At 37.6% G+C, this 26,150-nt stretch overlaps 1 protein-coding gene across 1 annotated transcript; it reads right to left on the minus strand.

Annotated features, from left to right (window-relative positions):
* Nucleotides 1-10,493: 10,493 nt before the first annotated feature.
* LOC128513428 (guanylate cyclase soluble subunit beta-2-like) lies at nt 10,494-25,844 on the minus strand. Its single transcript, XM_053487182.1, has 16 exons — nt 25,833-25,844; nt 22,744-22,817; nt 22,330-22,424; nt 21,062-21,222; nt 19,956-20,055; nt 18,478-18,701; nt 18,299-18,392; nt 17,252-17,355; nt 16,900-17,116; nt 15,992-16,312; nt 15,631-15,779; nt 13,840-13,986; nt 13,211-13,365; nt 12,848-13,062; nt 11,342-11,458; nt 10,494-10,663 (listed from the first exon to the last, which is right to left on the minus strand). Exons 1-16 carry the CDS (start codon nt 25,842-25,844, stop codon nt 10,494-10,496), a joined length of 2,355 nt encoding a protein of 784 aa, XP_053343157.1.
* Nucleotides 25,845-26,150: the final 306 nt, after the last annotated feature.

Consider the following 26,150-nt stretch of genomic DNA (forward strand, 5'->3'; position numbering starts at 1 on the left):
CATGTAATGAACGTATTCTGTTTCTTCTAATGCGTTGTGCTGTAGGTTTATAGTCACAGGTTTTCCTGGTGCTGTAACTGATCAAGGATCCAACCTGTAATTTACATCAGTATTACTAAGGACAAACTCAACCAATTTTCCATCTCAATGTTGCAATTTAGACGCTTCGGGTGCAGCTATTATCCAGCTGTGTGCTGTTAATTTCCTCCGCCTTTTTTCCCTGAGACAGCGTAATTATAGATAATTGCTGGGCTTTTCAGTCGCCTGGTGAAAAAGACCTGTATGAATTGATCATCACAATCTGCTTGCACAATATCTGTCACGGCCTGAGAAAATGAGGTGACGAAAGCCTTTTGTATCCTAGTGCTGAAAAACAATATATATTTATCTTCCCATCCTCAAGATAGTGAATTGTCTATTACATTAGATAGTGAGTCTGTAATTGTGTTAGTTTGATATAGTGCATAAACATGGTTGTGGTCATTGTGTTGTAATGGATGATTTATGACAAGGTTATAATTAATGGAAGACATGACTAATATGCCTCAGGCAAAATACACATCACTAAATACACGAATGAGTCAAATAACCATGGTAAAGGCATAAAATATCATAGCTATGTTTAATAGTAAAAGCAAGAAGATTTCATACTAAATGCACTGGACAAAGTCTCCGGAGGCAGTGTTATGATCTGGAGTATAATCAGGTGTAGGCTTAGCAACATTATATGGCAATAAAATGAGTCAGACCTGTAAATACTAAATTATCGATCAGTTATCACTGATCAGGGTGGTCAAACAAAGTATTTAAATGTGTGTGTGTTTTTGTTTTTTTGTTTTTGGACAGGGGCCAGTGTATTTATATATAGCTTTTTTTTGCAGAATTTTGCAGAAATTTTAATGATTGGCAAATTACTGTGGTATAGGAAGAATAAAACATTTCTGGAACATTATTATATAGGAAAATAATGACTTTTACGTCCCATCTCTGTGCCATTTCTTCCTAAGACCAAAATAATGCTGGAGGACATAAGACCAGGTCTTTCAAATGATATTGCAATGTTTTATTCTTTCTCTGTGCCATACCTCTTTGAAATGGAACTGCATTTGCTTTTCTGGCCTTTTGACTTGACATGCCTCATTTCTATTAATCAAGTCACCTCAACAGGCATCACTCTATTTAAATGGTGACTTCAAAGCAGAGTCCATCAAAGAGGTCAACTAGGCTTTGATCAAGAGGCCACTCTGACATCGTAGAGGCCATGATGAAGTCACTTTGTTTACTGTTTTATTTCCACAGATAATACTGCATTATAACTTGTTTCGCTTGTGCTTTTAATGAAACGCTTGCAACTCAAAAGTTTAAATTATTAGAGGTGGTATTAAATTAAAATGTAACAATTTGTGTTATATGGAGATGTCAACATTGACAGTTTTTTCCTCTTGAAAAAAGATCCAGTTTTTTTCTTTGCTTTTTTTTTTCCTTGAGGCAATAATTGCAAACAGCAATCAAGATTTTTTAATCTGGTAAATAAATAATACTAATAAAATAATAATAATAATAATAATAATCGTCATCATCATCATTATCATCATCATCATAATGTTGTAATGTTGTAGTGTAATTTTTTTTAACACGTAGCATGCCTCGATGTGAGTGGTGAAGATGGATATGTCAGGTTAAGTTCAACACATTTTCAATGTGAATCAGAAATATTGTCTCAAAATGTGCTTTATAAAAAAATGAGCAGAATGTTCAAGGGTTAAAAAAATTATTATAATTATTTAATTATAATTATATTTATATAGTGCTTTTAACAATGATCAACTGTAATAAAGCAGCTTCACAGAATTTTTAAATTATGGAAATAAATTATTAAATGTAAGGAAGTATATATAAAATATACTGTAATTATCAGTTTTGTCCCTGATAAGCAAGCCAGGGGCAGCGGTGGCAAGGAAAAACCTCCTGAGACGACGATAGGAAGAAACCTTGAGAGGAACCAGACTAAACAGGGAACCCATTCTCATTTGGGAGATATCAGATAGTATGACCAGAAATCATGCCTGAGTTTATTTGTGTGCTCTAAGACTGAAGGTTCATTATAAGGGAAAGTTGTTCAAGTTGAATTGTTTCAGAAATATACTATTTAGCGACTATAGACACAAGCAACAAGAAACGCATATTTACCTTAGACAAATCTAGAATAAATAAATAGGTTTTCTGTCAAGGCAAAGACTGAAACGCTGTCTGAGTCCCTAATATTAACTGGAAGTTTATTCAGTAACTTTGTGTCTTTGTGGGAAAAAAAAACTTTTCTGTAGTTTTCATAATACTTTGGATCTCAAAGCATTAACAGTTCACACAGGTACTGTGGTATACATTAGTGTTTATGCAAATGTAAAATTTTACTGGGAGTCAATGCAATGTGGATAAGATAGTGGTTATATGCTTATCTCTTCTGGTAAACAACAGTTTGATAAGATTTTTCAGTTTTTTGTTTGCCAATTTTGACATCCACTTGATAGAATGTAAATTATTTTAGAACTTTTGCAACATTTAATAAAGCATGTTTTCAAACAGTGGAAAGATGGAGAACCCAGGGGAAACAAATGCAGAGATACCATATACAGTATGGGGGGGGGGGGGGGTAAAGCCATTTCTTACTATAACAGTGTATTTCATCATTGTTATTATCAGCATTATATCATGCTATGATTTACATTACCATCAAATTAAAATACTCAAGTATTCCTTCCTGATTAAAATCCTTGTGTCACAGAACTACCTTCACATATAAAATAGATATAGACATAAATTAGGTATGCTGGAAATAATAGACTTGGTGGAACAAAAACATGTTCGACAAGTCTTTTGAGGTGTTGATTTCCATTTTAAAGATTGAGATGGTCAGAACAAAGTCAGTGCGAAAGGTCTAATAAGAACCGAGCCAAACATCTTTCCTTCTTCCTTTCCTTCCTTTCTTCTTGTCTCTTCGTCCATCTGTCTCTGTCCATTCAATTTTATTTTAAGAGGAAAAAATGGTGTATACTGTTAAAGTAAAAAATAATCAAATAATCATTTACTTACCAGTAGCATTACTTCCTTGAGTGTTTAATTCCTTTTATTTTTAGTGAATTGCAAACGATCATATTAATAAAATTATCAATGAATGATACATGAATAATTGATTTTCTCACCCATTTCTCTTTCTCTCTCTCTCTCTCTCTCTCTCTCTCTCTCTCTTTATTACTTACAAAGTGCTGATACAGTAGGCTCCTGCTATAAATGTTCCATACAATTCCTATAAAAAGCTCAATGTAGCAGAATCATACCTGTATTCAATAGCTCTGTAGTATGCATGATCAACATTTTCTTCTTGGTTTGCTTCCATATGCCTATAGGCACAAGACAGTCCTGCTTCAGTGCTGTACTTCTTTTATTCAGTGACATTTTATTCAGTCACTTGGTTGCAATACAATGCAATGTTTCAGATTACAGATTATACTGCGGTGCATCTGGCAAAAAAAAAAAAATGCCAAGCACTCCAGAGGGCCAGGTAGATGCTGCAGATTTGTGCAATCAATACTTGTGCCCTCGGGCTGAAATCTTATAGAGTCGCATCTCTAAGCTCTTTTTCCATTTCAGTGGTATAATTACTGGCTACGGACTAGCCGTGGAGCAGAATGCCTTTTGACTAATTCATGCCATGGTGTATACGACAGGATGGCCCACTGAAGCAGGTTAAGTGCCCCTGTGATCTCTAACACAGCAGTTTATATCTAAGTAGGTTAATCCTGATAAACTGGTTCGAATGTGCTTATACAATAGGTTACACCAGAACGGGGTTTAAGGCATTCTCTGAACGCTCTGTAGATAATGTCAAGGTCAAAACTATTGATCTGAGCTTTGTGCTCATTTGTGGTTTGCTCTGGTTTAGTAGTAAGTGAAAATACTCAAGGATCTTATAATCCTTTGATCCGACATTTACCTACTCACCTTGACGTCGATTATCATTTCTAGACATTGTGACAGACATACACACAAACACATACAGACACATATGCTCATCTAGCATGAGCAGCAAGCTTAATGTTAGGCTGATAGAGTTTCTCTCTCCCACAGACAGAGTCATGCATGATTCATAGTCAGTGGGGAAAACACAGGGGAATCAGGTGTCTCTTGTTGCCAGCGCATCTTTCAGCCTGATTCAAAACAATGGCAATCATGTCGCTACTTTATTTCATTCATGATAGAATTAACCACCTCTTGAATAGTAATCAGTGATCATATTGTGCCATCTTTGATGCCCTTAGGGCCCAATGTATTTATAATGTAAATTGATTGATTTATAATAGGCTTAAATATTTAACACTATGTTCTGGCCATACTGTATATGCTGTTCATCATTTGCTTAACATTTTAAATCGAATGCAATACAGCAATCTGCTTTTCCACTTTTGATGTGTGATATTTAATGCACGCAAGAAAGCATTGAAGGTCACTTAGTAAACCTTGCAAACTTCAGCTCTCCCCTTGCTGTAAATTCCACCCATTGTGTCTGTGTTTTAAAGTTGGCCCAATTCTTTTTCAATTTATTTTCCCTTCAGTATAAACCAGCACACATACTGTAACCTGTGGTTTATGCTCTTCTTGCCAATTCATATTCAGACAATTTGTCAGAACAAAGCAAGGTGCTAATTACAGATCTTCTTTGATTAAACATTTATGTGACTTTGCAAATGTTTTGTTTGTTGTTTCCTCGCCATCTATTTTACATTAGATTTAATACCATGGATTTGTTGACATGTCATGGCGTGTCATGCTGTGGATATGTTAGAAGTGTTGGACATACAAAAGATCACAGGTGGCAGGAGTAAACAAACTCAATCCTCATATGAAAGTATTTGTCTAAAAATGTACTCCACAAGTACCACTTCAAATTTTTACTCAAGGAAAAAAACCTTTATTTTGTACTTTAAAAGAAAAAGCACTCCATAAAGAAACAGATTTTTCTTGATATCTACAGTAACTTTTAGCCTCTTTCATTATTTCAGTGGCTTAGCTAGCCAGTTGCTACCATTGCTACTCTGCACAGTATAATGCAAATAGTCTATGCAATTAAACATAGGCATACTGCAAGCATACAGAATACAAAAGACATGCTAATATATAAAAATTACAGGCTTGTTATAAAAAATAATGTTGTTATTGGCATAAAACTTATGCAAATGCATAATTGTTTTAGCCAGTTAGCTAAATCGTTGTCTCCTTGACAAGTGCGCCCATTTGAGATGCTTGAAAAGGAGCCAAAAGAATCCACAGCCCAGAGATCAAACGGATGGGATCACCTCGGTCAACCACTTTGGTCGTTTCTGTAAGCTAGGGTTGGTAGAATTGTTTTGTTTCTGTCCTTCCCATGTGCAGTGTAACTTAGTAGTGATATAGTGTAAGTGACCATAAACAATTGTTTACATTAAAAAATTAAAGCACTTTTGTAGGATCCTTAGTTGAAAAGTGAGGGTTTTTTTAAATGTAGTGTTGTAAATTTTTGATCAAACATGTAACGAGTATAAGTAAAAAGCATCACGTACTGTACAGTAATTGTAATTTGTTACATTCTACCTCTAGTGTGGATCCCACTCCCTTGTGAAATTCCTAAAAAAAAAAAGATTTATGGTCAGTTTTTCATTCATTCTTTCTTTTTTTCTTTTTGGTCATAGTTACTGTAAGTTAATCTATGAATGAAAAATCCCCCTCAGGTCACTCAAGAGCTTGTGTTCCAACTTTTGCAAATGTCTTCATAGACATCACTTTGTGAACAGGTTTAGGGCTTTTAATTTAATTCACCTGAAAGGACACAGTAGGTCTACAGTATACAAAGACATTCTGGACAATTGTGTGTTTTCAAGTTTGTGTCAACAATTTGGGGAAGGAACCCAGATGGGTGTGATGGTCAGGTAGCCACATACAGTATTACAGTAAAGCTGTAGAATTTATTTCAAGTAAAGTTTAGAAAAAAATAAATGCATAATTTTTTCGATATAATCTCCTTGCTTTTTAATACACTGTTTCCATTCATAAACAAGCATTCATATTCCCTCATTAAAATATATTTTAGGAGGAGTTGCGTCCCACAAATGCACCACTGTTAATTCTAGTGGGGCTGTTAGAGCAAACAGGTGAGTTCCTGATGGAACAAGACTAGGACTATGCAGTCTGGGCCAGTGACTGGGGAGACCTAGATAGTTAGATAGATGGAATAAAAAAAAAAAATCTTTAAACTATAATCAAGCTTTCCCCAAATATATGAGTTGGTCATACAGATTAGGCATATTAGTTAACTTTTCATTATTAGTTTTTTTGTTATTCCTTGAAATTAGCAGCTGGGAAAATGGGGATTACACTTCCCACCAGGGTTTGGGTTCGATTCCCACCTGGAGTCTGTGTGCATGGAGTTTGCATGTTCTCTCCGTGCTTGGTGGGTTTCCTCTGGGTACTCCGGTTTCCTCCCACAGTCCAAAGACATGCAGATTAAGCAAATTGGCATTCTCAAATCGCCCGTAGTGTGCAATGAATTGGCACCCACTCCAGGGTGTACCCTGCCATGTACCCTAGGTCTCCTGGGATAGGCTCTAGGCCCCCCGAAACCCAGAACACAGGATAAAACCATATAGATGATGATTGAGTGAGTAGATCTAAGACTCATAGCCTGATCATAGATTTTAGAGATTCCTTGCAGTAAAACAATTTAAAAAGTCTTTTTTTCCACTTTATATCAATTGATGCTTTCTTGACACTGACAGTCCAGACCCGATAAATATTTCAGCGCCCTGAGAACCACGCATCGGTTACTTGCTTTATCTGCGTTTTATCTGCGCATGATGAAACTTTCATGCGTCTTCCTCTTCTGATACGCAGCAAAGTCGCGAAATGAAACTCCACACATCCTCCCGTTTATCCCCACGTGCTTTAAGAGACTATTTCACATCCCCAAAACAAACAAAAAAACAGCTCCGAAACTTTATCCAGCCCATGAATAAACCATGGCGCCGAGTCCCAGAAGCCTCTGAGCTGTACAAGCGGTGAAAGGCGACATAATCTCTCAGGTACACGATCACGGCCGAGATTTGAACGGACAAAACGAGCAGGACCACAATAAGCGCAGAGTGAAATGGACGTGGCGGCGCGGTGTAAAGATAAAAAAGTCTGTTAGCAGAGGAGGCTAGTTGCATCATGGAGAGCAGCCGCGGCCTTGCGCACGTCATCCAGCAGCTGCAGGATGAAATCAGGAAGCTGGAGACGGAGAACAAGACTCTGCGCGGGCAGCTCAGCCTGCCACTCACCGAGACATCACCTGCTGAGACTGAAGGGAGAGATGGAACCCCGGAGAACCACGCGCACCTGAGACGGAACGTTTCGGCACCAGCGCTGGAGGGCCAGTACAGAGGTACAGTACAGCCCAGCAGAGTGAGGTGTATTTCAATGTTACCTCTACTATATATACATACGTAGACATTTATCAGAATATGATATTTTAATGAAAAAAAAGAATAACTAAAATTTATTTAGTTAAAACAATTTGTATACCATGACAAATCAGGTAGATCAATAAATGTATTATAATATAAAAATTAGGATTAATTTTATATATATATATATATATATATATATATATATATATATATATATATATATATATATGCAATTGTTTCACTTATTTCCGAAAGGCGTACTCGTCACTTATTATAGTTATTATAATATCTGACGTGTGTGTGTGTGTGTGTGTATGTCCTTTATGGACTTCAATCTTCAGTTTTTTTTTATTTTTTTATTATTATTAGAGCTTGTTTAGGGTAAAAAAAAAATATAATCTTTTTAAAGCAGGGATCTGGGGAAGTTCTTATTTTCCTTATTAAAAATGACGTTATAATATACCCTCACTTCCAGGGACGTGGTATAACGGCTGACCCTGAGCTATGTAGAGTTGGGTACCAAAACCAGTAGAGTTGGGTTCCCGATAAGGCAGATGTGATCATATTTTTGCAAAAGAACTGCTGAAATTTGAACCAAGAATACCAGCTACTTTGTTGTTATTAGAATTAAATTACTGTAGTTGAGTTAGGCAGTATGTAAATTGGTTGTGTTATCCACCAAGGGTTGCAGGGGCCTGGGGGACAATCCCAGAAAACCTACTGTAGGGTATGGACAGGGTATACCCTGGAAATCCACTAAGCATGGGTAGAACATCCAAACTCCACAGACCTGAGGTACGAATGGAACCCTTGACCTTGGAGGTGCGAGGCCACAGTGTTAAACACTACGCCACCATCAGAGCTCTGTCGCATTATCATTCAGTGTTGTGCTGAAACCAAACAACCGCTAAATTTGTTTGTTGGATAACAAGAGAAAGGTCGCTCACTCATCGTCTAAACCGCTTTATTCTGTATATAGAGTCATAGGGGGCCCATCCTAGGAGACTTAGGGTACGAAGTGGGGTACACCCTGGGGGAAGTACCAATCCATCAAAGGATGTTTGGGGACATTAATTAGCCTAATCTGCATGTCTTTGGACTGTGGAAGAAAACCAGAGTACCAAGAGGAAACCAACCAAGCATGGGGAGAACATGCAAACTCCATGCACACAGACCCTCCCCTCAACCCTGGAGGTGCAACACTAACCACTGCGTAAACACTGTAAATTTTAACATATTTATATGAACCCATGATTTGTATTTCCCAGAAGCACTCCTGTCCAAGGTGTACTGTGCTGAAAATATAATATAATGGGATAATTATCTCTACATATAATAACTATGCAATATCAAGGTTCGGTTTATTGTCATTGCACTAGTGACAGTGACATTGAATATGATCTGCTCCTTGATGAATAAATGCAGTTTAAAACCTTGTGCTTTTCTCCAACAGAAAACATGATCATGACTGTCCGGAGGTATTCCATATCCTCAAACGCAATTCATGTGCCCTGTAAGAATGTGAGCTCGCACAAGCCTCGGAGAGACAGCGACTTGGGCGGACGGCATGAAGGAGCACGTGGGATCAGCCACATGACTACAGAAGACGGAGACAAAACCGAGTGCAGACCAGCAACGAGGCGCACGCTTCAGCATTGCGTCAACAAAGCCAGGTGTGAGAGACGCCATCGATTTTGGCTGCAGGTCATGTTTTAAATACAATTTCAACAAAAGTCTCAAAACCGTCATATAAATTAATTTTTAAACTCATATTTTCAAGCAACATTTAGATTTCTTGAACCCAGTTGCACTGATGTTTCAGAGCCAAAGAGAAGACGGTCACGTTCCTGCTGCCGGTGGATGACATCTACACTAACCGGCCCGTTATGCCTGACCAGCTGAGCGACACCAGCTCCGGTGATATCTTCAGGTGATATCAGAAATTGATTCGTGAGGCAAGAACAAAGAAAAAGGACAAATGATACGGTCTCACTTTTTAATCCAGAGGAGCGTTATCGCCCTGCACTGCTGCATTTTTCAGGTCACAGTGATATTTGATTTCCACACTCGACCTCCTCCAAACTGAATCCAATTACAGATTCAGTTTCATGAATTCTTTCTGCGAGTGGCTTTTCACTGCATGGAGCAATCAGGTGTCAGATCTCAGCAATGCCATAGTTTACTTGTAGTGCATATGGTACAGAAGCTGTGATTGTACCTGATTTGGTGCAATTAAATAGAGACAGAAGAGACGTTGAGCGCTGAGACTGTGGGACTTAATCATTCCTTCGAATTGAGGTTAAATGTGAACAGTTGAGGGAAATCAGGTGAACTCTTGCAATTCTGCTTACTGTAAATATTTACTAATTTAACTTCTTTAATTTCAGATTTTTTTTTTATTGTGTATCTGTTTTACATATGTAATCGGTAAATCTAACTGTAATTTGTGACAGTCATGTGCTGTTTTATTATGCCTGTATACCCAGTGCAAGAGAAAACAGAGTACAATAAATAAATAGGTTTAATAAATAAACTCAGTTAATACTTTAGGATGGTCCATATTTATTATAACATGATAATTACACAACCGTTCTATGGTATTGTTATAAATTAAACTATTAAAATGATGAAAACATGAAATTCTCTATACATACTATAAAATGATTTTAAAATTTTAAAAATGAAAATTTGCTCTGGCCCCTTGGGATATGACACAGCATGTCTGGCACCAGGACGTTTGCAGCGGATCCTTTGGGTGGCATGGGTTGCAGGGTGGGGTCTCAGTGGATCAGATTGGGATCTGGGGAATTTGGAGGCCATGTTTTGGCGATTTGTGCTGCATCCGCTTTTCTGTGGCTGGCCTTGGGTAACCACAAGCCTTGGGTGTTCATGATCCTGTCACCAGAATAATCAGTGTTATTCAATTCAGCTGGCAGTGGTGGTAATGGTAAGGCTGTTTGTGTGTGCATGCATATAGTATTTGTCAATACCAAAACGAATCTGGGCTCACGATGTGTTTCAGGTCACCACACAGAACCTGCTGTAAACATGCTTTTTATTTGTAGTAGGTGGGAGAGGTTCAGCTCCATCAGGACCTCGGCGTCCAGCCCCCTCATTCACCTCATTCACCTCAAACACCTCGTCCTCAGACCTGCTTCCACTGTGAAGACTTCCATTATTTGAGTTGCCTGTATTTAAATTTAAATGTACAAGTACGTGAACTGAATAAAATGATTCATCTAGCAACATATCGAAATTAAGGATCAAATGTGATGATGGTAACTCATTAAATAGAATTACATACATTTACACAATTTTTTTATTAGTAAAGTAAATTAATCATGTATATCAATACTTAAAAGCCACATGAGACCATATTTTTTAGTGCATTATAAATTGACATAATCTTATTCACCCATTCATTCTCTATACATTCTCGCTTCGTGTGCATCCCTATTTTCATCACAGGGTAAATTAAAAGCTTTTCTTCTGAGTAGTCTCACTAACAAGTTTTCTAACAAGGCCACACATCTGTTTAATCCTAATCCCATAAACCAACGGTTCGGCATGAACCTTACAGATTATAATAAGGTGTTCTCATCCCAATTTTGGTAGTTTAATATCCTTAGTTGTTGTCTTTGCTAGCCAATGCAGGTCAATAATTTCACTCTCCTGGAATATATTTGGCGAGACAGTGTCAGTTCTAGATCATGCTCTGGAATCTTTATCATCAAGATATTTGAAGAACTATGTCTATACCTTACTTTTCATACAGAACATTTTTAAGAAAACAAATATATGAACATTGTAAATACATACCAATAATGAAAAGAATTGTCGTAATCTAGGAAAGTAAATGATATCACCTGTTAGAGAATTACTGCTGGCCTGGGCTTCAGGAAACGGAGACGAAGGCTTGTTGTCAGTTAGACTATCACTGTATCTCATGGCTACGGTGTTGCATCTTTCCTGGCTCTGAAAAGCTTTTTGAAAAAGTAGAAAGAAACTAGTAAGTCAGCTACACACTCTCACTCATCGTCTATACCGCTTCATCCTGGCGTATCCCAGGAGACTTAGGGCTTGAGGCGTGGTACATTCTAGACAGTGTACCAATCCATCACATGGCACACACACACACAAACTACAGGCAATTTGGGAACGCCAATTAGCATAAATGTCTTTAGACAGTGGGAAGAAACCGGAAAAAAACTGAGTGAACACACCAAGCACGAGGAGAACATGCAAACCCACTGCACACAGACCCAAGGTGGGAATCCAACCCGGACCCTGGGCGACAGTGCTAAGCACTAAACCACCATGCTGCAATATAACTCAGCTTATCAGTGATTAAAGATTGACATTAGCAATCTGATTTTAATCAGCAAGCTTACATTGGATTAAGAGGAAATAAGCTTCTTAGAGAATAAAGATTTACCTATAAAAATTTTATATAAGAATACACACTCGCCATCCACTTTATTAAGAATGCCAGTAAAATCTACAATCAGCCAATCATAAGCCAAGAGAAATCCAAAAAAAAAAATGAGTAAGCAACTGGTCTGTAGGTGGATTGAATAATCAGGTCGGAGAAAAATGTCCAGAAACACTAACTCAAATAATCAGTAACAGTAACTCACCTGGAGATGAGTGGGCCACGATAGCAGAAGACCACATCAGATTCCAATCCTGTTAAGAACATAAACTCAACCAAACTGGACAGTTAAGGATTAGAAGGGAAAAAACACATGATCTCTTTTCCGTCTCGAAAAGATGAAGCTGTCCCCATTACAACCTCAGATTCCTGTTCTTGACTGAACTGACAGGAGTGGAACCTGACGTGGTCTTCAGCTGTTGTATTCCATCCACCTCAAGGGATTATGTGTGTTCTGAGATGTGTTTCTTACTATAAACTATATGAGTGAAAATCACAGAAGATCAGAAGTTAATGAAATACTCAAACCAACCTACTGTAGCTGGCACGAGTAACAATGCCATGGTTAAAGTCAAGAAGATCACATGTTTTCTCCATTCTGAGGTTTGCTGTAGACATTACCCAAAGTGCTTAAACTGTGAATGTAAGATACGATGTCTTATAATTGGCTGGTTGGGTAACTGTGTAAATGATCAAGTGTACAGATGTTCCCGTTAAAGGAGAATGAAGATTTTAAAACAATGTGAAATGAAAACGATTTACAGAGGAGCTAAGCAAGTCTTGCTAAAAAGAATGCAAATAAGATCACTGTGAACACGTTTCACAGACCACGGGAAGCATAGTTCCACTCAGTTGCTTTTACCTATACATAATGCGAATCCTTAATGTTAGTTAGAATATTAATCATATTCAATTACTTCCTTAAAACTTCCAAGCATACCTCGAGATGGTCTAAAAGAAGGAAGCTCAGTGCTGCAGTCTTCACTGGACTGAAGTGACTCGTGTCCGGAGCCTGCTTCCCTTGTCTGGCAGCCTATGAGTTCATTGTCTGAAGCTCTGAGGTTTTTTAGAAGAAAAAAAGTGCGCATCCTGCCTTTCCCCTTCACCTCGATCTCTCCCCGTTCCTCTAGCTGGAACTGCTTGTCCTGAAGAGCACTGGGAACGATGTTAAGAACTGAATGTTAAGAACTACGTTGAGTAATTAATGGATAACTTCCAACAGTGGTAACAATTACAACTGATATGCTGCATATACTGTACATGAGGACTTAGGGGTGTATTTAGAATTGGCTAGGAAACTCACTGATGTACGCTGGGGCTGAGGTGGATTTTGTTGGGCAGGCCGTGACTCTCCATGCGAGAAGCCGTATTTACAGTGTCTCCGAACAGGCAATAGCGCGGCATCTTCTCTCCAACAACACCCGCCAGAACTGGACCACAGTGCAAGCCTACTCGAATCTGGAGTCACAAGGGGAGGGGATGAATCCAATCAGTGACGCTCTTAAAACTTGATCATACTCTTCTATCTACATACTCTTCAGATAGAAGAATTCAGGTCCAACAGTGTTGTTGTTGTTCTTTCGGCATAAATTTCTACACATGCAATCTAGACACAGGTTTTATGCCGGATGCCATTCCTAACGCCACCCCCTCATTTTATCCGGGCTTGGGACGAGCACTGCATCCAGTGGGTGGGGTTTGGGCGCTGGCTGGGAATTGAACCCGGCCTTCCACATGGCAGGCGAAACACCTACCACTGAGCCACCAGTGAACTAATTCGTGTGCAACATTCAAGTCTAAAAACATAACTTCCACAACACATAAGCAAACACTTTAATTTATATTTATACTTTCAACAATAATTAGTTGATGTGTATGGGACATAAGACAGTAGTTAAAATTTCTTTTTATATTTACTGCTTGTATTGTCACCTGAATTGGTCCTCCTGTGACAGGATTGGTGACCTCTTTGGCAGCGATGATCATCCCGAGGGCAAAGTTAGCCACCCGCTCAGCGTGACTGGTTACTGGGATTGGAACACCACCCACCACCATATAGGCATCCCCTATTGTTTCAACCTATAAGAGAAACATGAAATGGGGAGCTAAAGCACAACATAGGGTGTAACTCCATGCACACAGAGACGGGAATCGAGCCTGGCCGGGATTCGAACCCGGACCCTGGTGGTGGCAGAATTTGGATTTTACTTAAAAAAAATTTTACTTTAACTTTACACAAAAAAAATTATTTTATCACACACATGTTAAAATTGTTTATGTCCTCTGTCCTGCATTGTGGTTTTTAAGTGAACACTGCACTGGGGTGTTAAATATGTTCATGTATTTTGTAATGGGTTTGGCACAAGGAGGGCGACAACAAACACAGACATGTGGCGAGGCCTTACGGAAAACGTGTAATTTTACTTAGGGAAGGAAAGGGTTAAAGGAGGGAGGAAGGGGAAAAAGGGAAGGAAAGGTGTGCATGTCTGGTGGGCAGTGCCCTGCTGGCATGTGGGCACAGGCTGGTGAGCGGTGGCGGCGGGCAAAGTGGCACATGCTAGCGGCTCTCCTTGCCACAGTGATCAAAGGGCGAAATACCATTCACAAATTTGAAGTCATTGGTTAATGTAAATTAGACGGCTGTAAACTGTAGGAAACAATATTAAAATCCGTAAAATATACAGTATAATGACTGCAATCCCGTACAACCAATAATGTTGCTACCGTATTTTTTACGGTAAATTTCTGGCAAAATTATGTTTTTTTACCATAAAATTTACGGATTTTTTTTACAAAGCAGATATTTTTTTGATTTTTAACCCCTATTAATTAGTAAAATATGAACTGATGCTTCAGTATATTAGTAACAAATACCTTCTTTGAGAGTTTATATGTTACATCCATAACTTTTTTTAATTTTCCTGCAATAAACCATATTTTCATATGTTTTTAACTGTTAAATTTAAGGTCTCACTTTGTAAAACTAATTACAGTTTTTCACTGTAAATTCTACGGTTATCCCAAGTTTTGTGAAATACGATTTGATTCTGTGGCATTTATACAGTATCTCTGTTAAAACTACGGACATTTTTTACAGTGTATAGAATCCTTTGTTCCACGGACCAACTAGTTAGTTTTGCAGCTCACATTAGCTGTGAACAAATCATGAACCCATCAACACATTGACAGAAGCTTGCATTGATGTTAACTAGCTGTAAGAAAGATAACATGGACAGTTCAAAGGCAATTTTAATTGACTTAGAAGCATTTCCTTAGAAAACAAAGTATTGTTTGAGATGACATTATCATTATCAGATGTGTTTTTTTTTTTTTGCTGAAAGTGCTTAGGTGACTGGTTTTGGATGTGGGTTTTGGCAGGCAGGTGCTCTTCACTCTGTACGCCACCAAATCATTCATCATTTTCACCCATGGTCAAAACGTATTCTAACATATATATAATACAGTATATGCAAACAATATATGTTTTTAAATAGCAAAAAAAAAACACTCTAGATTGACATGTACATGGCTTTAGTTTATATTTATACTTTCGAGCAATTTTTTGGTGTTAAACCTATCACATACAGTATAATCCTTGGCAAATCAATAATATATCATTGCAGAATATAAAAATGTAAACATTAAGAGATTTAGTGCTTTAAGGAGAGAATACTATAAACACTGAACATTTAGAAAAGAGTCTGGAGTGTATGTATGGTTCACCTTGTAAACATTGTGAACGGTGGTGAGACGGTCGAATTTTAGGTACATGGAGTTGAGCATGTTGACGATCTGTATTGGTTCACACTGTGAGCAAATGTTGGTGAAGGTTACCACGTCACTGAACAGGACGGTGCACTCCTTAAACTCACCTGAAGAACAAAAACAAACCTGGAACTAATATCTGTAAAGAACTGCAATTTAGAATAGCTACATAGCTCCTCTATGTAGAACAGCAATGTATTAGAGGGGATCTATAAAAATACCTCCCCCAATATGTCTATTTTTATCTGCAGCATTATAATGCAACAAGTACACATCTCCACCCTATGTATAGATTACTATATAAAATGTTTTCATTCACCTGCCTCTACTCTTTTGCCCTCCTTCAGCTGATTGGCCACATGCTTGGGAAGCATGGCGTACAGCAGGTTCTCAGTCTTCTGTTTCTCATGCTGGAGATGCTGAGAAAGCTGGTCTAGCTGTTCCTTCTTGCGCTCCAGCTGGCTGGAGAGCTCCATCTCGGCCAGGCGCTGCTGGTTGAGTAAAATGAGGTGGCGTGTAGCGTCATGTGGAGCGATATCAGAAAGATACATGTGCCTTTCCTCCAGCTCCTGCAAGCTGCGCAGTAAAGGGGACGCCTGGTACAGCATGCACTGCAGAGGGGCCATCCACATCATCTGACCTGGGAAAAACGCGAAATGGAGAGATATGAGGTTATAATTAATGGACGTTGGCTCAGTTAAAACTTAGGAATTATACAGATATCTAGGAACCTTAATATGAGCGCCGTTCAAGTCAAACCGGGACTTTTGGTTGTACAGAATAATAGAGTAACAGAATAATCCCCTGTTATCCATTGATTTTCAAAGGTCATTGCTGAATGTTCATGCGGAACACTGAGGCTCCAAGCCACCTTAGTTGGGATTGTTATTCCTGGCCTTTTTTAAAATGTTTGCATCATTCAAATGTTTTACTGCGGCTAAGAGTTTCATCACCGTGCTGTGCTGGAATGGTTCTGTAAATGTCAATCGGTTTTAATCACAAGAAGTTTCATCATATACATATACACGTCAATATTTTGTTGCTGGAATCATAATCAATGTCCATATAAAGGGTCCAGATACAGGCAGGCAAAGTTAAATAGTGATGATCCAGTCAAAATGCAGGCAAAAATTAACAAATTGGTTGTATTTTATGTATTTTATGACAAAGACACACCTTGTGTGAATGTGTGTAATGTGTTGAGTGTGATCATGCCTTGGTTCCCACCTCCGAGCTCAAGCATGGGCATCTCTTTCCAGTCCTGAGGCATCATCTCTCTCCGGGTTTGCAGGACAAAATGGCTGTTGATGAACTTGCGAATGCTAGCAATGGTAAACGTGACCTCCGGATGCAGAATGGTAAAATACTCATCCAGCCGAATCCCTGTGGTTTGTAATCCAGGGACGATCTTTTGCACTGTCACTCCTGCCTGCCTTACCCTCAGCTAGATGAATAGAGAAATGAAGCTTTTAGGAAGTTCAGTATTGCTCTGTATAGTTTTTCTTAAACAGATAATTCACCATATGCCTAACCTAAATTCTCAACATGCATATGGTACGATATAGTCATTGGGTCTCACTTGTTCATCAAACACGATATGAAATGGGAAGGCAGTGCAGAATGTCTTCAGGTCTATGCACAGTTCATCTGGATACATCGGCTCAAATCCTCTTAATAGTTTGCCTGAGGTTACAACAATCAAATAGAGGGAAAAACATGTAAGCAGAAATGATTGACTTTACATTATTCTTGCATCTCAACAACACATGGAACAAAAAAACCTTTTTGCAGCCATACGGAAAACTCCAATTGGATTTCATGGATGTGTTATCACTGGGAGTTCCTGAGTCATTATGTGCTCTCCATGCAAACACATGGGGTCCTCATGGCTCCTCATGAGATGAGGTTTATTCGTTGGGAAATCATTGGGTTCTGCAAATGTTTCTTATACTTACACTTACAAAGACAGCCCAAATCTTTGGAATGTAAAAAAAGACATGTAAGGTACACCCTGGACACGGTGCCAATCCATCGCAGGGCACACACATGCACACACTCACTATGGGCAATTTGGGAATGCCAATTAGCCTAATCATGTCTTTGGACTGTGGGAGGAAACTGAAGTACCCAGAGAAAACCTACCAAGCATGGGGAGAACATGCAAACTCCATGCACACAGAGACAGGAATCAAACCTGGCCGGGAATCAAGCCCGGACCCTGGAGGTGCAAGGCGACAGTGCTAACCACTACACCACCATGCCACCCTACATTTCTTTCATTCATTTATTAATTTATACTTTATACCGCTTATCATGTGTGGGATGGCATGGGTCCAGGAATCTACCTCAAGGGAACTTAAGGCAGAAGGTGGGGTACACCTTGGAAGGGTTGGCTACTGTACCAATTGTAGAACACAAACACTATGGGCAATTTGCAAACAACAATCAACCTAGTGTACATGTCATTAGACTCTCGAGGGAAACTGGAGTACCCAGAGTAAACTCACAAAACATGAGGAGAACATGTACACACAGAGAGAAACCCCCCTGACAGTGCAACCCACTGCGCCACGCTCTGATTACACTTCAAAAAGAGTTTAAAATTTTATTTTTATTTGACTTTTACCTTTTCCCAGCTGAACCAAGCATCTGACAGTCTTCCAGTGGTTCCTACAGGTGGCGTATGTGAGCTTCTTGCTCTTTCTTGATTGCTCCACCTCCTTGGAAAAATAATTTTGAAATTTACAGTGAAAAAATTAATTAAGTACTGAAAAATTAATTTTACAACAAAAGGATACATTTTACATGCTTGTTCATACGTACTGCGTCATTCCTGCATGCTGAGGTGTGATTGGCCCGTAATACTGGTGCACTTTTGCTGCCTAGATTTTTGGAAGAAGCAGGATTGTTGCTTATGAGAAAAACAACATGCTCTTTCTTTCCTGTCCTTTCCTCCTCCTCCATCCGATTCACAATCTTTATGTCTATTTGGCTGTTAAAGAAGTCCTTTGCTACTGCTCCAATGATGCCTAAAATGTCAGAGGACAGCTGGACAAGTCAGTTATTGAAGTATTTGATCACGCTGTGATTTTGCAAGTTCTATTACTTAGAAATCATGGAGGGGTCTACAGTTTTCAGCATAGGTGCATTTCCACTGTGAGAGACAGAATCTAAAAAGAAAAATCAGGAAATCACATTGTATGATTTAAAAAAAAATTTATTTGTGAATTACTGTGTCAAATAAGTATTTGATCACTTGCTTATCAGCCAGATTTTCTTTCCTCAAAGACGTGTTATTTTGCTTTTAAATAGTCCATATGCTTCTCACGGAGCCACTCCTTGGTTTTCCTGGCTGTGTGCTTTGGGTCATTGTCATGTTAGAAGATCCAGCCAAAACCCATCTTTAATGCTCTGACTGTGGGAGGGAGGTTTTTGCCCAATATGTCACAAAACATGGCCCCGTTCATCCTCTCCTTAATACAGTGCAGTCATCCTGTCCCCTGTGCAGAAAAACACCCCCAGAGCCTGATGCTTCCAGCCCCATGCTTCACTCTAGGTATGGTATTATTGGGATGATACTCATCATTCTTCTTTCTCCAAACATGGCGAATGTTTAGAGTTAAAACCAAAAACTTTTACTTTGGTCTCATCTGACCACAGGACTTTCTTCCATGCCTCCTCTAAATCATCCAGATGGTCCCTGGAAAACTTCAGACGAGCCTGGACATGAGCTGACTTAAGCAGGGGAACCTTCCGTGCGATGCAAGATTTTAAACCTATTGATACCCCATGTATCTACTTAGACTTTGGCTGATTGTGGGGTGCACAGGTGTCTTTATGACAGCTAACGACCTTAAACAGGTGTTACTAATTTACAATCATGAGCAGAATGTAGCTGGACTATTTAAAAGCAAAATAACAGGTCTGTGAGGGTCAGAAATCTGGCTGATAAGCAAGTGATCAAATACTTATTTGACATAGTAATTCACAAATAAATTGTTAAAAAATCATACAATGTAAACGGATTTCCGGATTTTTCTTTTTAGATTCTGACTCTCACAGTGGAAATGCACCTATGCTGAAAATTGTAGACCCCTCCATGATCTCTAAGTAAGAAAATTTGCAAAATCACAGGGTGATCAAATACTTATTGACCTCACTTTATATGTATTTAGATCTGAAAGCTTAATGTATGTACAAGTATAAATGGCACGCGAGTGGAACCAGATCTATGTTAATTATCAGGTGTTTGAAGAAGCAGCCTAAACAGCTAACTGTCTCACCTGGGACAATGTGACAGAGCCCACTGCGGTCAGAGTAATAGTGTAAGAGCATACTGCCATCACAGTTCTTTTCTACACGAAATGATGGTGCATTCATCTCCTGCGAAAAGGATGTTTTTATCAATATACAGTGATAAATCATCTGAAGCATGTAAGGTACATCACCCATTCAACATATTTTAATCCTTGCTCACAACTCTATGTATTTAAAATTGCTATGAAATACAAGCTTCTACTTTTAAATGCCATTTTTTTTCATTGTTTATTTGACAGATACGTCATTATTCCTTCGAATTGGTTGCGTTACTGCCATTTAGCTACATAGAGTAGCTGGGCACATCCAGGATGCGGGTTCGATTCCCACCCGGGTTCGATTCCGGCCGCTTGTGCACAGAGTTGGCATGTTCTCCCGTGCTCGGTGGGTTTCCTCCGGGAACTCCGGTTTCCTCCAACAGTCCAAAAACATGCAGATTAGGCTGATTGGCATTCCCAAATTGCCCGTAGTATGTAAATGAGTGTGTGAGTGTGTATGTGTGTGTGCCCTGCACTCTGATTGGCACTCCATCCAGGGTGTACCCTGCCTCATGCCCTAAGTCTCCTGGCATAGACTCCACCCCAGACCCTCTCTGCAGAATAAAGCGGTATAAATGATGAGTGAGTGACAGAGTGAAAGTCAAAATAGGGATTGCAACAGGGATAACAAAAGTGGATAACATAGTGGATACATAACGAATTGCCCCAGAGTGACCTCAATCCCATGCAAGGCTGAGAAGAAGAAGACAACATTACATCCCTTTTACACTACTGGATTCTTCAAACTTATTTCACAACTTTTATGTTATATGTACGTAGGGTTGACATTTAGCAACCTGGCAACCTGGTTTATTAAAAAAATAATGGTTAATGATAAATTTGAAGCAAAACTGAAAGCATTTAAATACAATACTGCATGTTCAATAAGTGTACAGTATATTTAATTGCTGATATGCTGCGTGATTCTTTCCTTAATCACCACATTACCAACATACTACATTATTTTATGTACCTTAACGTAAAAAGGGCCTTTCATTAAAATTCCCTTTCAGACACATGAGATGCTCGCCTACCTTATAAGAGAGCGAGAGGTAACCGTGCAGCGCATCCAGATTTTCTATAAACTCGAACAGGTTTCCTCCCAGTGTGCGCAGCATGTGGTCATATCCTGATCTTTTACAGAACTCAAAGAAGTATTCTCCAAACTGCCTGAGCACGGCACTCGCTTCCAGGTCTTCGAAGCAACAGAGGCAAACAGAAAAGTCAAATCTCAACAGATCACACATAAATATAGCTGGACAAAAAGAACTGTAGAACTGTTGCACAAGCCATGCCTGTTCATGATAAAAAAAGTCAATTATCACATGTACGTATTAAGTGACGTTTAAGTCTTGTTTAAGTATTGACTAAATCAACCGGTATAAATATTGGAACTTGCAATTTAGAATTGTTTTGTATTTAAACATTTTTATTAAGGTGTTATTAATGCTGGTTATTGGGACCTTATCCAATAATGTTATGAACATTGGATATTTACTCAGTCACTCACTCACTCACTCAACATCTAGATCTCTTTATCCTGTACACAGGACAGGGGTTTGGATCCTATCCCAGGAATCTTCGGGCTTGAGGTGGCATACACCCTACATGGGGTGCCAATCCATTGCAGGGCACACACACAATTATACACGCACAATCACAATTTGTGAACGCCAATTAGCCTAATCTGCATGTCTTTGGACGGAATTGAACCCAGACCCTGGAGGTGCAAGGCAACTACTAAGCTACCGTGCCACCAAAACTGGATCTTTATATATATATATATATATATATATATGAATTTTTTGGGGGGGGATATTTGTTAGATAAAAATTATATAAATATAAACTCATCCAGGTTAATTATTAGTTAGTTAGTTATTATATTAATATGTAAGGCAATTTTAAATCTACAGTGATAAAGTGAAATAAAGTCCATAAATGCTAATTATAGCAAAATTCACACGATTGCAAAACAATGTGAATTCTCTTTTGTTTAAAAATAACATATTTCAATTTAATGTCTACTGCAAACTGTGCTTTATAACTGTTAATACCTGTATCATTTATTATACAACTCTACGTTTTTTTCCATGGTTCTGTGTACTCAGTTTACACTAAATCCCTCACTTTCACAGTTTATTATATTATTACTGTATATACACTATAACACTTTTTCCTTTATCCTTCTCCATGTTGTTGTTTTCTGCACCAGCGTTACTGAAGAATGTTTCTAAAAATAGACTGCATACTGTATGTACAGTATAAAGACAGAATGAAAACAAAAATGGAACTGATTTTACCAAGAAGCTTGCATGCCTCTGCCACAAGACGCATGGTGATGTCATCTTTGTACACCTCATACGTCATGAAGGTGTCTTGGACGCCTGCTTCGTTTCTTTAAAAAAAACAGCATTCATGCTTTAAATTAGGAAACAACATAAAGGATGACCATAATGTAACTTACATTTATATCAATAATATGTTGTCAGCCGAATATGGACAACAAAAACATATTTTCTATGTTAAGGTATTAACAGACTTTTTTTTTCTCTTTTTATAAGAATAATATATATGTATATATAATGTATACATAGTGTGTATACTATACAACCAACAAGTTAAGTTTCAAGGCAAGTTCCAGTCACCTAGTCTGTACTCTTTTCCGCCATCTTGTGGACAAACCTGGTATTATTTTAGTCAGATCAGTTAATTACCTGAGTTTATTCCATGTGTCTTCGCCGAATTTATCGATCACCAGCGACTTCAGACACGTGTTAATAAATCCGTACTGTCATAATAATAAAAAATAAATGTAAAAATTTCATTAAATGCATGGTACATATATTAAAGACCAGTTAAAACAGCACTATAAGAATCTAAACACCCCGTTTAACTATTGCACTTAATATTAAAACGTACACAGTAAGACAAATCATTAAATTCTGCCCAAATCTTACCATTTCATTAGGTTTGTGTTGTTGTGCAGAGGAGTGGATCATTCATTTTCAGTTCCAGGACTGACAGAACGATGCAACAGCAAGCGAGCGAGCTTCACGTCGCAGTGTGCGCGCGGTCTACACTTGCATGCATAATTTCGCCATTTAAATTAGAGGTCAGTTTACTAATTAAACCCTTGTATGTATGCATGAAAATATATATTAAAGAGATTTATTTATTTATTTATTTTATTTTACTGAGTCGCCCTTACTGTGGCACTTTTGGCTCGTGCGCATCAGAGCTCATCAATTTAGCATCAATTATTAGTTTAACAACACAGTTAGAAATACAGAAAGGCCACTACTGAAAATGCAACCTACACAAGATACAGTACTTCATGCAGTTAGATTTTTTTTTTTTTTTTTTTAAGTTAGGCCTAATATTAGCCAAAGATTGCATGTACAAACCAATCAAAGTTGTGATGTGCTATGGTGCTAACAGATAATAACTTTGATTACTTTTTCTCAATAAGTCACTAACTTTACAAAACTCCTGGAAAAATAAAATAACATTCATTATTCATGAAATTTTTTTCCTTTCCCCATGTGTGATTAATATGTTTAATATGGTGTTTTTTGGGGGGGGTTAAACATGTTTAAATCATGCTTAAGGGGGTAATTGTGTATGAAATTATATAGAAATAAAGGAATCTTGTAAAAATCGTGCAAAAGGAAGTAAATTCTGTGCAAACAATGTAAAATAATTATAATAATTGTTTTTAAAATTAAATATTAAATTTATGAATTGTGTAAAAACTAGATGTAAAAATGAATGACAGTGTAAAATCACAAAAGAAAATTAATGTCACGTAAAAATCACATATGAAAGTGAATTACTTGTGTAAAAGCACATGTGAACAATAAATGAACTGTGTGTAAAGCAACATGTGAAAATGAACAAATCTACTATTATATCATGTAATAATAAATTTGTGTTAATTCATATGTGAAAATAAATACCAAGGCCAAATATGAAAATAAATGTAATTCTGTGAAATCACATTTAATATTAAAAATTTTTTGTTCATTCATTCATTCATTCATTGATTCATTGTGTGATATCATGTGAAAATAAATGGTTTGAATATATTAAAATATATGCTAAGTTTATCATATGTAAAGTGTCATTGTTTTAAAAGGTTCTAAAAGGTGCCCATAAGCATAAACAATTGGACAGGATCTAATATGCATAAATAATGTACATTTCTTTTTAGAGTTTCAATATAGAAATTCTTGTAAACTTTTAGCAAGCCACTTTTTTTATTGTGATATGTCCGTTTAAAAAAGGAGATATTAATTGTCTTGCATTAAATATTTCTTGACATGAATCAAAATATTAAATGCAATTAAATAAAAACTATTCATTTAAATAAATTTACAAATAAATTTTAATACATAATTCCTTCTCAGTGGTTACTGGCCTTATAGATACCTTGCTTTATTTATTAACTTGCTTTATTTGTATGCATAAAGGTTGAAGATCAGTTCTTGTTTAAGTTACTGAGGATGATACCCACATTCCAAAAGTTGTAAAACAAAGTTGTAACAAAAGTATCTGGACAATTGGATGCTGCTTTCACAATGCAATTATTTACTTAACAAAAATGAATTTAATTACAAACATGAAAAAAAAAACATGTGGGCAATACTACAGTATGTACCCTCATTTAATAGGCTGTAGATCCACCTTTAGTAACAATAACTTGAAGTAATCGTTTCCTGTATGACTTTATCAGTCTCTGATCGTTACTCTAGAAGCAATTTGGTGTATTTAAAGTTTTGCATCAAGCTTTCTCTCCATACTTGTTTAGTCTTCTTCTAACTTTGCTGTCATGAACTTTAACATTTACCATGCTCAGTGAGGCCTGTAGTGTCTGACTCTTGATTTTGTTTGTGTTTGTGTTTGCCTGTGTCATTCCCTCTTGGCATTGTGTGAACAAAGACACTTGAATGCTCCAGACCAAAAAACTGTCTAAACTCCTGATTGTATAGAGTGTGCATATCTGCTGATGATCAATTAAAAGCCAATGATTAGCAGCACCTAATCAGAAAAAAAACTTTATATGTTGTTGTTTATCTAAGGTTGTATTTTCCCGATACTAAGACTTGATCAGAATATTTTTATTGTGTTGTTTTACGAAAAATAAAATAGGGGTCCTAACTTTTAAACGTGACTGTAAATCTGACTGATTCACTTAGTAAATACATTATATTTAACCAACCACTTTTCTGAAGGATGGTCACCCTCGCTGTCGGATGTAATAATACGCTTGGCCAAAAAAGGTCGCACACACTAATATTTTGTTCAATTACATTAATCTTTGATTACAGCACACAATGTGGTGGGTTTATTCATGTGTAAAAATAATTCTTTATTCTCCCAGAACCACTCTTTCACAACTTTAACAATGTAATGCCTGTTTCATCAGGGGAGAAAAATACATAGATGTGATAAACTCGTCATTCAAAACCTTCCGCTGGACAGCCGACTTAATTAAATACAGTCTTATGCAAAAGTTTAGACACCCCTTGATAAATAACTTTTTTAAATGATTTTTTTAATTGAAAAAATGTTAACACTTTTTCTCTCTTGAAAATGGAAAAAATGCAGAATATTTTCAGCAAACATTGATGCATAGTTACTTCCTATGCCATAAACAGAACTTTTAACAAAAATTAAAAAATTTAAACATTATTATGGCACTGTGCAAAAGTTTGGGTACCCTAAGAGTTCCAGAGTCGCTGATACTTTTTGCAAGGTTTCAGACCTCAATCGGCTTGTACAGCTGTCATTAGTAAAACCTTACCTGCGTCCCCATTATAAAATCCAACGTCAGAGGTATGCAACATAACATCTACAGAAGCCTGATGCGTTCTGGAAACAAGTTATAATAGAACTCTTTGACCACAATAAGCAAAGGCATGTTTGGAGAAAAAAGGAGCAGCATTTTATGAAAAGAACACCTTGCCAACTATTAAGCATGAGGGTGGATCTATTATGTTTTGCAGCCAGTGGCACAAGAAACATTGCACGGGTGGAGGGAAGAATGGATTCCACTAAATACCAGAAAATTCCGAAAGCAAACATCACACCATCTGTAAAAAAGCTGAAGCTGAAAAGAGGA

This window comes from Clarias gariepinus, chromosome 25 (genome assembly GCF_024256425.1).
Source record: "Clarias gariepinus isolate MV-2021 ecotype Netherlands chromosome 25, CGAR_prim_01v2, whole genome shotgun sequence".
NCBI lineage: Eukaryota > Metazoa > Chordata > Actinopteri > Siluriformes > Clariidae > Clarias > Clarias gariepinus.